General features: G+C 41.9%; 1 protein-coding gene and 1 long non-coding RNA gene across 4 annotated transcripts in view; one reads left to right on the top strand and one right to left on the bottom strand.

The window, feature by feature from the left end:
- The window catches only part of NRG3 (neuregulin 3), a 579635-nt gene that overhangs the window by 421843 nt on the left and 145134 nt on the right, over positions 1-12658 (top strand). For all 3 annotated transcript variants that reach the window (XM_083740396.1, XM_083740397.1, XM_083740398.1), the window contains exon 3: positions 5122-5195. In XM_083740396.1, coding sequence (XP_083596522.1) covers positions 5122-5195 — 74 coding nt within the window. The remainder of the gene's footprint in view (positions 1-5121; positions 5196-12658) is intronic.
- LOC310845479 overlaps positions 1-12658 on the bottom strand; it is a 485939-nt gene that overhangs the window by 110079 nt on the left and 363202 nt on the right. The gene's annotated exons all lie outside the window — the stretch shown is intronic.

Below are 12658 nucleotides of genomic sequence, written 5' to 3' on the forward strand. Positions count from 1 at the left end.
ATCTTTAAAGGGGGAAATTTTAGTAGTTTTTTTGTCAACTTGTTTGAAAATTGCAGTCTCATTTCCACCGCCGCATGAGGGGGGAAAACTCTGTTTACTCTTCTTGACATAAGTTATGTCAGCAAACCCCTATAATTTCTGGTAAGACAACCCTAATAATTACCTGATTTAGAGTTTTTAAACAGTATATTTATGTGGTACAAATTTGCAAGTGGGCTGGTGGGTGTGAACGCTCTTTCAGTAGAAGTGAGAAATTTCTCAGCCAAATCACTCAGAGGATACAGAGCTATCATCTTTGATGAGACCACCCACAGCCAGACATAATGTCATGTTCATATTCTGCGTGAGTCAAATCCCTTAAACGTGGGGTTTTTTTGCTGTTTCAAATACTTACTTTCCCATATGCTTCAATGGGCCACAGATAAAAATGGGAATGCTTTTGAAAATGTCACAGGCCCTGAACTGGCAGTGCTGCTATTTGAACCCAGGTATCACATGCTTTGTGCCATAACAGTTACTTGCCAGAAGAAGGTTTTTCCTGGACTACGCTGTAGTTTTTTTGGAGTCAAATTGTGAGTGCCCAGAGGGATGGGTTACAACTGCCAGCTCAGCAAGGAGCAGGTGACACACAAAAACAAGAGGATTTTACTTGGTCCTACAAAGCTACAGACACTGGCCTTGCTCTGAGCAATTTGGCACTCTGGCATAGACTGAGCTCTCAGACTGAGCACCTGTTTTCCTGCTTCTTTTAAGCTTGTCTCCAGACAAGGAGCCCTGAAACGTGTGTAGCAATGGCCAAGCGCATCTGTTCTTTTCTGAACTGGGTCACCAAACCAAGCAAACAACCAAAAAGCAGAGTTGATTCCAAGTCAATCCTGGCATTAGGAGATGATGGGTCCCTCCCTCCAGCTCCTCTGTGAGACCTGAAATGCCTGCTTTATGGTGATTTTGGGGGGGGGGATTTCCTTCCCCTCCCTCTTTGAAATTTGAAATGCTACCACAGCATTGCTGCAGGTAGCAGGGATACTAGGAAATGTAATTTCAAATGCCAGGGACCAAGAATTATTTATCTACTTCCCTACCTGACTCTTTGTCACAGCCAGATAAATAAATGGGGGAAGCTCTTATCTTGCTCAGATTGTGGTCTCAACTGGAGAACATGATAGGGTCAGGGTTGCCTGGTTCAGAATACTGACATATTTTATGAGCATGCTGAATTCATTTCACCCCCAAAATCTGTAGCTCCATGTCCATCTTCCATTACACATTGCTGAAAGTTGTTTTCTATCTTTTGTGTTTATGTATTGGCTTCTTCAGCACGGACTGTAGGAGTGCTTAATTTCTTAAGGTCAAACGAATCAAGAAAGGGGAGCTCTTATATTTTCGCACCCTGAAAACACCACTTGTGTGTTATGCTCAAGAGTACTGCAGTACAGTGGTACCTCGGGTTACATACACTCCAGGTTACATACGCTTCAGGTTACAGACTCCGCTAACCCAGGAATAGTACCTCGGGTTAAGAACTTTGCTTCAGGATAAGAACAGAAATCGTGCTCTGGTGGTGCAGCGGCAGTGGGAGGCCCCATTAGCTAAAGTGGTGCTTCAGGTTAAGAACAGTTTCATGTTAAGAACAGACCTCTGGAACGAATTAAGTACTTAACCCGAGGTACCACTGCATGCAGTTCTGCAGTCCTGCCATTCAAGCACAGCCGTTTATGTGATTGGGTTGAAACAGAATGGCATATCCTGAGAACCTCAATTTTCATTTCCAGTATGCATGTGGGGCAAAGTTTTATTAGATCTCAAGATTGAGAGGGTGGGATTGAAGCTGATATCCAATAATTTGGTGAAATTCTAGAAGCCAGAATGTGGAGTGATTGTGCCTAAATTCCTGTGGACAAAGGTTACATAACCCTTTGCCCTTTCTCATAACTAGCAAACGTGGAAAAAATATGAAAATTCTCTCAATTTACACTATTCATACATGTCACAGAATTTTGAATTCCTTGGTGCATAATTTGTAAACAGTCTTGGTTTTATGCTTGTGTTCCGGCAATTAAATTTAGAAGCACTACAAAAAAATGGAGTGAATATCAGCAGCCTGATAACTTTGTTAATACAAATTGTTGCAGATCATCACCAATAGTAATTAGTGCAGAACTCTGAAACTTGTCTTCTAACAGGGACAACATAGGAAAGAGATCTCTTCAATTACTGATTTTTTTCTTAGCCTAATTCAAGTTCTTGATGGTTATCTTTAAAACCCTAAATGGCTGTGTGTGACGGAAAAGTTGGTTAAAATAAGGATTAACGCATGGCAACCTTTGTTTGGCTGAGGTTCCAGGAGGGAAAATATAAAAGGAAAGGATTCTGGAGAGACAGTAGGTTGGTCGGGAAGGAGGGTTGGTTTTTGGTTGGATTTGGGAAGTTGGTTGGTGTGAGGAGGGAAAGGGAGTGAGGTTGGTTGGTTCGGAGGTAGGTTTTGGGAACTGAGGTTAGTTAGGTAGGGTGATAGCTGGAGATTTTGGGACTGTCAGGAAAGAGAGTTGGTTCAAGATAAACATCCATTCTGAGTGTAATACGGATGGTTCCTTAGGAGCAGCATTATTTAACAGGGTGTGTGTCTGAAGTAAAGTACAAACCTGGAAAGGAGCCAAATTCTAAAGCAGTACCTAAGTTTTATCCCTCTACGTTGTCATGTTACCCTACAAAGGTCCCCCAACATTATACTCTGGGAACGTTTGTATGCCTGTGGGTTAATGGTTGTTCTGAGAGGTGGGGGCAACATAACCAAGTGAGAGCGGGTCCAACGGTGATAGGGAATAAAATAATTAAGTGCCATTGCGCTCACTGGTGTCCTGTCCCACGGTGTCCCATATATTCATCCCCATTTGCTGAAATCAGGTTCTGGTTCTGGTCTGTATTCCATAACTTTCCAAAATAAAGCCATCAAGCACTAGGAGCAGGGACTTCCATATGATGAAAATTCTGCTGTTCAATGAAAGCATTATCCCTCCCCCAGGAATTAGATGGGTTAATTTCTGAATTATTTTCAAGAGACATACCTAGTAATGCTGATAGTTTTGTATTCCATAGCTGTCAATTGCCATCTGGACAGTCTAGATACTCAGAGACCTTTGGGGATGGCTAGGTAGTAGATACTTAAGGAATATAGGTGACCACTGTGTGTCTGAGGATGTGTGGAGTCTTGATGCTGCTCCGAATATAACAGCTTCTTGTCATTCTCCTAGGCCCTTTCAAAGTCCTGACCCACAAAATTTTGTTTTGCCTCTCTCCTACTATTGACACAAGTGGGTGAGTTTATACAGAGATGTGAAATTCCATATCATTGTTCCGGTGACACCCAAATATCTCTCTTTTTCCTCCAGCCCAAGTTCTCTCTTACTAAGTGTCAAACTGTGTTTAGAAACTGTCTGTGGATAAGTCAATTGAAGCTAAACCCAGACAAGAATCGGGCAATAATGGCTAGAAATCCTTATGGCTGTCAGAGTAGGATTTCTCATATTGACTGGGTTTTACTTCTGAATATTTGTAGCCTCAGTATGCTTCTGCCTCCATGGGCAGGAACAGATTGAACAGATTGCTAGGGGGTCATTTCACCAGTGAAAGATCAGCCTTACTATGAAACATCAAAATAGTCAAAGTAAAAAAACGCAGAGAAATGAAGAAATCCAGGACTGCAGTGATCTTGGGGCTGGTTCATTCATGAATTGCACATCTCTTGTTTTCCCCATTACTGATAACTTGCTTCATCAAGTACTTGGACCACTGAGACCTGGGTTCAAACCCCTGCACATTTAAAAGAAAGGGTAATTTATGATTTGATGATATTTTTTTAAACAAAAATAGTTTCATGGCAACTTATGAAATACTTGTAATATTACGCTCATTCTTTAAAAGAGCAAAACCAGGTTTTTTTACCATTTTTTTGTTATGATATCAAGTAATGGTCTTAGGGGGGAAAGGGGACTCAGGTGGTGCTGTGGAGCCTCTTGGGCTTGCCGGTCAGAAGGTCGGCGGTTCGAATCCCCGCAATGGGGTGAGCTCCCGTTGCTTGGTCCCTGCTCCTGCCAACCTAGCAGTTTAAAAGCACGTCAAAGTGCAAGTAGATAAATGGGTACCGCTCCGGTGGGAAGGTAAACAGCATTTCCATGTGCTGCTCTGGTTCACCAGAAGTGGCTTAGTCATGCTGGCCACATGACCTGGAAAAACTGTCTGTGGACAAACACTGGCTCCCTCAGCCAGTAAAGCAAGATGAGAGCCGCAACCCCAGAGTCGTTTGCGGCTGGACTTAACGGTCAGGGGTCCCTTTACCCCTTTACCTTTAGGGAACATATTTTAATATCCAAAAAGCGTAACCTTTCAGTGTCATAACATAGTGGTGTTGATGCCATAACAAAGACCCAAGAGGGAATCCTGCCACACTGAAGCAACTTCTATGGCTGCTGGTCATATTTGTGAAGGAGATGTAGCCTTAGGTACCCTGTCGCTAGGCAGAGTGAGGTGGCCACTTCAAGCAGCTGATTTGAGTTGTCATGAGAGAGCAGTAAATTGTGAGTTAGTTAATTTAGATTTATTAGTACTTTATTTACAACTATTGCTCTTTTTCCTGCCATGGATGGGGAAGGGTGCTTGTGGCATCTCTCTAAGTGTCAAAATAACATGACTGGCCTTGGGTACTATGGGTATTATATCATGCACCTTGGATATTATTATTTGGCGGGGGGCGGGGGGAGCCACCATTTGCTGCTCTGCCCTAAGCAGCAAAATGTAGTAACCTTTCAGTTGAAGTGGAGCAAAGGTGAGGCCCCACATATTTGTCCAAGTGTGTGGACCAAGTGTGCATCCTAGGCAGTGGTTCAGGATCCTTTGCAACACAGTGGGTCCTGTGGCAGACGTATAGGGCTCCTCAGCAGGGGGAGGGGAAAGGTTTTCTTGGAGGCAGAATGTTTGGGAACCACTCGCACTGCTGCTCCAGGTGGTTGAAAACGTTTTCGCTCTGTCTTAGCCTTCTGAGCAATGTTTGCAGTTGACTGATGCCTTGCAATTAGCCTGTCACTACCGCATGCGTATGTTTGTCATTTTTCCACTTTTTCCCAGGTGCAAAGAGGGCTACCAAGGAGTCCGCTGTGACCAATTTTTGCCGAAAACCGACTCAATCTTGTCAGATCCAAGTATGTCAAATGTTTCTTTTTTCCTCTTTCTTCTTCTGTCTTTATTACATGCCAGAGGTAACCTTTGCCATATGATGTGACCTTTTGTTCATTGTCAAAATTACATCAAAACCCATTTCAGGAGCTTGTAAAGTATTTTGTATAATGAAATAGTCTTGAGTCTTTCTCATCATGTTATATTTTCTGGGGGAAAGCTATACAGAATAACATATTGCTTTAGCCACTGTCTCTCCAACAGGGCATGTGATGCCCTCCAGAATTTGCTATACTACAGTTCCCATTAGCCCCAGCTAGAATTTCCTATGGTTGGGTTGATGTGAGTTGAAAACAAAACACCAGCTTTTAAAAATATATACAAGCAAAATGCTTGTCATTATAGCTGGTAGGACATGCTTGTAGTCTGGGATGATGTGTTGGAAGAGGTCCTCACTTTACCCCACTAAAAACTGAGTTAGCCACTGTCTTTCTTCAGTATAACCCTGTCTTGGTTTCAAATTCTTGTTCATGGGGGCGGGGGGGGGGTCCCCATGGTCGTGGGGATTTGTTTTTCTGTACCTGTATACTATCTATATGTTAATGGTGTGCAGTTGGAAATATATCACCGCTTGGTTTTATTGTATGCATGTTATGTTCAGACATTACAGTAAGTCATGATTTATCATTCTGGGAACAAGCCACCATGAACCTCAGGCTCACATGTTCTTCTTCCTCCTTTTCTGATGTGGCTGGGAGGAGTTCAAAATTTTTGCTTTTGTCTTAGACTAACTGCAGCCAAGTATTATGTCTGAACCTGGACAAACTGTAGTTAGTTCTCCTAACTATGGTTGGTTGAAACCAGCCCTTTAAAAACCATTGTTTAGTATTGCATCTGAACTGGGCCTGTTTGTTCATTACTGAGTTTCTGCTGTTGCTACATTTGTGGAGGGGACTTGGAATATTATTTTGTAGGGGATTGGTTTTTTTAAATATATATATATATTATGATTGTCAGCTGTCCTGAGAATGAGAAAACTGGGAAGAAACAACTAAATAAGTTTTGAACAAATTCATCTCACTGGGGTGGGGGTGGGGAGAGAGATGCAACCTAGCATATTACACCAGAAGCTGAAAAGAGGATGTACTCATCAAAGTCTTTCAGTTAGCAATTTTACTCTTTCTTTTTTAAAATATAAAATGAAGTCCAGTGTTGATTCTTCACTGTTTTTTGAGTCTACAAAACAGGAGGTTCGTGTTTGAAAGTTGGGGCTTCTTCCCTTATGAAGGCTGGGATTTGTTTCTTCCTCTTTGTGGGTCCCCCCCCCTCTTACTGCTGCTCTTTGTCATTTTGCCAAAGTTTCTTGACTTGCTCTTCTGTATTGTATGTCCTGTGCCTTGCATTGTGACCTTTTCTTTATTCATTCAGCATTAACTGTTGTAGTAAGATGACCTGGGACAAATCAGTCTGTGTTTCCCTCCATTTAAAACTTCATACATCTATAAGATTGGAAGCTGTTAGGTAGGGTGGATTCACTGAATGTACATCCCTATTGGTAAAATAGGAACAGTAAGCAACATTGACTGGAGTTCCACATCATAGGAATCCAACTTAAAACCTGGACTTCTATTTTTGCTTGATCTTGACATAGTACAGCCTTGAAACTATCTATCAGAAGGGTAGACATTGATATTTTGGTTCAGTTGTGGAAATTAAGTCATGGTGTACTATAGGGGGAAATGTAAGGCTAATGTAGGTACAAAGAGACATGGATGTATGGAGTTCAACTATGAAACTTTGAACCTGATAGTTTTTGAAGGTATTTGCAATGCTATTCCTCTCCATTGTCAGTTTTGGTTGTCTGTCCAGTCTTTCCATTGCAGCCTTATTCAGAAAAACTCTCTGTGTATTCAGCAAACACAGAGAAGTGGGATTAGCGATGTGGTCATTGTCCCATGCCCAACGACAACTTGCCCACTGGCTTTGTTCTCCAGCCCCAGGTGTTTGGTGGAAGTTCTGAACAGGGAACCAGTGCATGTAGACTCCTTGCAATTACTAATCTTCTGCAACGGGGGAATCACCATCACTTGGAGAAGCTTCTGCACACACACACCTGTACATGCATAGGTTCCCCATTCAGACCTTCTGCTGACCTCATGAGTGTTGGAAGCAGGGCAAAGTCATTTGGCACATGGATATTAGGAGCACTCCCATTGAGTATGGCCCTCCATTTGTTCTGAGAACACTGGAGAGCTCTTCTGAATGGGGATTTCTGTCTTTTTGTTACAGTAGCTGCTGTATGGAAGAGGAGCTAGCACATAACCTATAGCAGTGTCCAAGAAAGCACAGGAAGTGAAGTAAAAATTGCTGGTGTCCCCATGCACACACAAAAACACATGCATAAAGCACTAAGGATCCTGACCCAAATGTTGAACTCAAATATCATGAGATATCACATACTAATATCAAAGTCCTATAAATATATACAGAATATTCATCTGCTTAGAGTTACCTAGTGGATGCTTGTCACAAAACTCCACAGAGAATAACTGGGGGAAACAAATGTGTTTCGGTTATGGTTGCAAGAAGACTTTGACTCAAAATTTGACATGAGATTTTAGTGTGAACTAATCTTTTACCAGAAATCTTATTTAAGGGCAGTGGGGAGGAAACCGTTCTGCAACAATCACATTTTGAAGGGGAGGTGGTAGTCAGTGCAGAGTTTAATACTTCTCATGCACCATTGACTTCCACTCTTCACTTGTGTCTGACATTATGTCAGCAAAATGAGCTTTTTTCTTCGAATGAGTACTCCAGTTGGCTCTGACCCTTCGGAGGGATACTCCGTTAACAGCCGTCATGCAGACAAAACTTGTACGTCTGCCAGTAAGGTTTCTGGGATAGACAGTAGACAATGGATATGCATCCCCACAGCATTTCCCAATATATAGAAACACCTACTCTGCTGCAGACAAATTATCACAGGTAAAATTCAGAAGCCTGCAAGCTGAAGGGAGGGATCTAGGTCTAAAATTTGTGACACTGGCAAAAAATAATAATTCTTATTTGCTTTCTTTGCTATTAGTGATGTCATTCTACAGCCAAGCCAGGTTAGCAACCTAGTATTTTGACATAATTCCATTTACCATGTGACTCCTAATTAGGTGGGATCATATATGTGACTATATATATATAGTCATACACACACACACACACACACACACACACACACACACAGAATGACAGAATGATCACTCCAATCCTCAATCCCTCATCACTGTCATGTATATATATGTATATCAGTGATGAGGGATTGAGGATTGAAATGATCATTCTGTGATATTAGGGCAGTGGACAAAGCTGTATGGTAACTTTTGAATAAATGTGTTTTAATTCAAATATATATGTGTGTGACGAATCCAAAGAGGAGGGGGATTGGGAGGATGACCCTGAAAAAGCAAAAAAATCAAGGGGAACAATGTTGCTGAAGAGAATCATAAATATGGTGAATGTTCACATGCTCAAAGCATTTTTGGGGGTGTGTGGGTGTGACATTTTCACATGGAGTCAGGCATTTAGGCTTGCAGATTCACCCCTCTTCCATAAGTTATGTACACAATCAGCTGCGTGAAATAGGCTTCCAACAAATAGCCTCTTTGGACTTCTGTCAACATTGGCATATAATCTTCATGAATCGAGGGGAAGTGCAGTGTAGCATATGCATCCTGCTGCAGAACCCTTGTGGTTCTGGACTCACATTTTGCCCAACTAGTCCTACTGGTTTCATTAAGAACACATGCCGCAGCGCTTGCCAAGATAACGAAGGCACCATCTGCATTGGCAACCTGTGTTCCTCAAAGGAATTGGGTTTGCCATGTAAATGTAAAGCCTTTTTCCAATGTATTAGCAGTTTCTGGGCTGTTTCCCCATCATCAACACCGCCTAGCAATTAGATTAAAACAAGAGAGCACTATCAACCTCTGGTGTATCTAGCATGGTTTTTGTCCAGGTTTTGCTTCATTTAGAAGTGTCTTGAATCCACAGCTCAGCAATGAAGTTTGGTACCTCAACTTTGGAGGGTTTTTTTTTATTGAAAAAAATATTATTCAGCTTTTTAAACTGGTCTGTTTTCTATTCATAGCCAGACTGTTTCTGAGCATACACACATCTTTACCATGGTGCCTTACTGTTGACCCTGCTGTTCTTAATACACTTTCCTCCACTACTGCATTGATAGGAAGGTGAAATTGTTCCAGTAACTTGTCAGATCACATTTACTGGCCTCAAAGCAGGGAAGTTCAGCATTTCAGCAGTCATAATTCTTGATGCCCAAGGAAATGAATATAAGCAGGAGAGGTCACCTGGAGATGGCATTTGGGGATAACCATGAAAGCACTCTATATATAGGCAATTAAGTTGAAGAGAGTTTTCAAAAGATATGCCACATCTATCTTAACTGCTATGCTCATCGTTGTCCCCCCCCCCCTTCAGTATTCAAGTTCCAAGTTTAAAAAATTGAAGGAGCTGGCTCTTCATGGGTGCTTTAATGTTGTCTCTCTCCCATCAAACACACACTGAAAAATGGATGTTTGACACACATGCATTATATTGGCAACTAAGAAACATCATGCAATGAACCTTTGAACATCATTTCTATGCAGCGTTACTGAGAACATGGGCAGTTTTAAAAGGCTTCCACACTCTTGTGCTCTCCTCCTCCACTCCCACCCTCTTTGGTCATTCACACTTTTTTCCCCAACAAGGACACACAGGATTACATGGTTCAGCAAAGTCAATTTGATAGCAGGTAAAAAAATCAAATGAGCTTGCGTACTGATGCTTGAGGTTCTTACATCCTATGTAAAATTTTGGTGGGTACATAATATCTACATAGAGTATATCTATGTAGTTATCTCGTGCTTGGACTACTGCAATGCACTCTATGTGGGGTTACCTTTGAAGTTGACCCGGAAACTGCAATTAATCCAGAATGCGGCAGCTAGACTGGTGACTGGGAGTGGCGGCTGGGACCGCATAACACCGGTCCTGAGAGATCTGCATTGGTTCCCAATACGTTTCTGAGCACAATTCAAAGTGTTGGTGGTGACCTTTAAAGCCCCAAATGGCCTCAGTCATGTATACCTGAAGGAGCGACTCCACCCCCATCATTCAGCCCACTGAGCTCCAGCACCGAGGGCATTCTGGCGGCTCCCTTGTTGTGAGAAGTGAGGTTACAGGGAACCAGGCAGAGGGCCTTCTCTGTAGTGGTGCCCGCCCTGTGGAACACCCTCCCATCAGATGTGAAGGAAATAAGCAGCTATATTATCTTTAAAAGACAATGCAGGAATATGCAGCTGTCCCATATGGTGGATTGAACCTGCAACATTGGCATTATCAACACCATGCTCTCACCAATGGAGCTATCCACGCTCACAGGTCATTTAATGTGGACATTGGTGTGCTATTTCATCACCTCATGAGAATTTTACTAGACTGTCAGAATCAATTCAAAATTAACATAGAGAGATGAGCTGAAATAAAAAGAACAGGAAAGACACTAAAGAACAGAAAAGACACAAGCCGAACTCTCATAATGAGCTTATGCCAGTGAATGTTGTGTCTTGTGTTTTTATATGTAGTTTGTACTTGTGGAGGCTTATGAGCTTTCTTTCTGGCTCTGAACTCAGTCTGGGAGCAGAGATTAAGCCCTTCCTCCTTAGTGGCATTCTTCCTAAGGGACCTTACCTGTTAACCAAGAGGAGGCTCTTCCTTTTAAAATAATAATAATATTTTTTTTAATTGTAAATTTTATTAGTATTTTCCACACAACAACAACACGAAAAATATCGAAAAATAACAATACACAAAACACAAAAACCAACATTCAAAAAACCAAAAAAATCCATATCTTACAAATTAATAATCTAAACATTAAAAAGAAAACAAACATTGACTTCCACCAATCCCACAGCACCTCCTTTACCTCTCATTGTGTTTTCCTTATCATCTCTATCCTAGCATCCAGATAGAAATCCCTCTTTCTTATCCTTTCACTTCACAAGGTTATTCCAGACTCAGGCCGATTTCTGTCCTCGAACCTTGGCTTTTAAGGTATTCATTTAGACACTCCCATTCCTTTTCTACTTCACTTTTTGGTTTTTGTCTTATTATATCTGTCAATTTGTCTAATTCTAAATATTCTGAAAGCTTATATAACCACTCTCCCCTAGTGGGTAGGCTCTTCCAAAGAACTAAACTTTGCTCTACCAGGTACATATGCTATAGTGGGTTCAAATTTCATTCCCCAGCACCATGGTCCACATTGATTCTGTTCTCCAGAGAAAATGGTGCTTATTCACAGGCCTGGTTGCTGTTAGCAGGCAAAACCAATCCAATTTGCCTTAACCTTGGTAAAGTTCAGAGGAGCAGAGCAAAGAAAATCTAAAGTTTTGGCATGCAATGCTGCAGCTGGGGCCTACGAACAATGGTTCTGGCAAGGCCTGCCCTGGGATACTTTCCAGATTTGTTTTATTTAGTTAGAGTCTAGATTGAGCATGATTGGTGCTGGAAAGTTTGAAGTGTTAGCATTTCTCAATTGAAACAGTAATGAGTTGACTATTTATAAAATAATGCACCAGTATTACTACGACAGCATTCCCAGTCTCAAAGTACAGAGAACTGACCTTTCCTTACAGAAAGGGTTGAAATTACCTGTGGTGATCAATATGGGGTATTGGAAGTTGGAAAGATAGCTTGTAAATGAAGCATGTCTCCCCCACCTTTAGCAATTGCTTTAAAAGTCAAAGTCATTCAGTGGACAGATAATTGGACCTCTACAAAGGAGACCTGGGTTCAAAATACCACCAGTTTATGGATTCCCTGGGTAGTCTTGGGCAGATGATTCAGAATGGGAGCAATTTTCTTTTGTTTGTAAGGACAAACCCTGTAAAATGTTCAGTTAAATCTGGGACATAAAATTGGTGGTCCTATCTGCTGGTTGCGTTGTATAGCCTTTAGGCTTGAGCACACGCAATTCTTGGCAACTCATTTGGCATTGTGACATAGACCATAAGGAACTCGATTCATGTCTCAGAGTTCTGACACCTGGGAAGCAACATGGAATGTTCCTTTGTTATCATGGAACTAGATGATAATAGAGAATAGAGAGCTTAGCTGTCCTCTCTCTCCCCTCCCCCACTTTCCCCTGCATTTTACCAACTTGCCCACTGAATCCTACAACTTGCCATTCTGGGCCTGATCCTAGCAGCCTGCATAGTTATCCCGATGAGGACTCAGGTTGAGTACAGGCTGAGTCACAGTTTACACTCTGGAGGGCCTCAGCACTCCTCCTACATCATCCAAGCCAGAAAACAGTTCTCCATCCTCATACTCTGGGAATGACTCCCCTGTAGTATCTCCTGATCCACAGCCATGCTGGAGTCAGCTGCAGGCCCTTTAGGGATTGCATACAGCTCAACTACTGGAAGAG

The sequence above is a fragment of the Podarcis gaigeae genome, assembly GCF_964106915.1.
Source record: "Podarcis gaigeae genome assembly, chromosome: 5".
Taxonomy (NCBI): domain Eukaryota; kingdom Metazoa; phylum Chordata; class Lepidosauria; order Squamata; family Lacertidae; genus Podarcis; species Podarcis gaigeae.